Source organism: Buceros rhinoceros, unplaced genomic scaffold (genome assembly GCF_000710305.1).
Source record: "Buceros rhinoceros silvestris isolate BGI_N320 unplaced genomic scaffold, ASM71030v1 scaffold18919, whole genome shotgun sequence".
Taxonomy (NCBI): Eukaryota; Metazoa; Chordata; class Aves; order Bucerotiformes; family Bucerotidae; genus Buceros; species Buceros rhinoceros.
The window spans coordinates 22280-23856 of record NW_010431108.1 but is presented as its reverse complement, the minus strand read 5'-3'; the positions used below and the strand labels follow the sequence as shown (position 1 = coordinate 23856).

The following is a 1577-nucleotide window of genomic DNA, read 5'->3' as shown; positions in this document are numbered from 1 at the left end:
GGGTGGGGACTGGGGCAGATGCCCTGGGGTGGGATCCCACGGGTGAGGCCGTTCTCACTGAGGTTCTGCAGCACCCGGTCCCGCTCCAGCTGCGTGTCCCGAATCTTGTTCTGCAGCAGGATCAGCTTCTCCTCGTATTGATGCTTGAGGGTCTGCAGGCGCCGCTGGCTGTTCTCCAGCTCATCAATCAGCTTCTGCTTGATCTCTATCTCGCAAGTCAGATCTGCCAGGTCGGCCTGGAAATTCACGGCTGGAGACCGGGGTGGGGACAGTCAGGCTGGGAGAGATGTGGGGAGGCATCGCTCCCACGACCCCACTGAGCCACAGCACAGGGAGAGGGACCTGATGGGAACCCACATCATGGGGGAGCAGCAGCACCCCAAAGAGCCTCAGAGACCGACTTCCCGCAGCAGCTCTGCTGCTTTTCCAAGCCCCCCCGAGATGTGGCCAGGGCATCCCAGCGGACTCTCCCTTCCCAGGACCAGAGCTCAGTGCCAGAAGACACTAGCAAAAGCACCCCCATACCCTGGGCTGCCACGTGTGGCTCCACACTTTACCCTTCTCCTCTGCATCCGAGTCTGAGTCCACCAGGCTCTCTTCACTTCCCGAGTCCTCATCTTCATCCTCACGTCCATCCTCTTCCTCACAGCCACTCTCATCCTGTTCCTCCTCCTCCTCCTAAGAGACAAGGGCCTGACCTCACCTTGCCCTTCTCTCTGCAGCTTTTCCTCCCACCGAACCTGAGCTCACCGTGGGACCCAGCCTCCCACACAGGCTGCCCAGGGTTTGCAGCACCGTTCCTGGACCCCAAGCACACACTGTCGAAAGAAGCAGCTCTGTGCCCCATCCATCCTCGCAGCCATCCCCTCCCAGCTGAGTAGCACTTCATCACCCATCCCTCCTTCACCTATGCTTATTGAAACCAAGCCCAGAGATCATGGACTCCACAGCAGGGCTGGCTGGGGAACATCTAGCTCCCCTCTACTCTTGGCTCCACAGCCCCTCCAGCCTGCTTGCAGGGCCAGGCTGATCTCGGTCCTTCTCCCACATGGACAATGACACCCAAACACCTGCCTCGGGATGAGCATGAAGGCTGCTCACCTCTTCCACCTCATTCTCATCCGTCTCCTCCCCATTGTCCTGCTGCAGTTTCTGTCGCTTCTTAAACGCTTCCTTCTCTGGGCTGGGGGAAAGCAGAGGGGGGCTGGTAAGTCCCAGCGTGGGGGAGCCTGGGGATGGGTCCTGCCCCCCTTGCCTCTTGCTTTTGGACTGAGAAAACAGTCTCCAGGATCATGTGGTGGGTGAAAAGAAGACCAAGGGCAACGCAGCGCTGGGAGGGGAACGTAGCTGCCTAGGCTGTGTCTTGGTGCTTCCTTCTCTGGGCTGGGGGAAAGCAGAGGGGGGCTGGTAAGTCCCAGCGTGGGGGAGCCTGGGGATGGGTCCTGCCCCCCTTGCCTCTTGCTTTTGGACTGAGAAAACAGTCTCCAGGATCATGTGGTGGGTGAAAAGAAGACCAAGGGCAACGCAGCGCTGGGAGGGGAACGTAGCTGCCTAGGCTGTGTCTTGGTGCTCTGGCT

At 59.9% G+C, this 1577-nt stretch overlaps 1 protein-coding gene across 1 annotated transcript in view; it reads right to left on the bottom strand.

Moving 5' to 3' along the window:
• Positions 1-40: 40 nt before the first annotated feature.
• LOC104499764 (kinesin-like protein KIF21B) overlaps positions 41-1577 on the bottom strand; it is a gene marked incomplete at its 3' end in the record, with an annotated part of 22204 nt that continues 20667 nt past the window's right edge. Inside the window, exons 12-14 of the mRNA XM_010143317.1 lie at positions 1102-1183; positions 558-678; positions 41-250 (exon numbers count right to left, since the gene is read on the bottom strand). Of these exons, the coding sequence (XP_010141619.1) occupies positions 41-250; positions 558-678; positions 1102-1183 (413 nt within the window). The remainder of the gene's footprint in view (positions 251-557; positions 679-1101; positions 1184-1577) is intronic.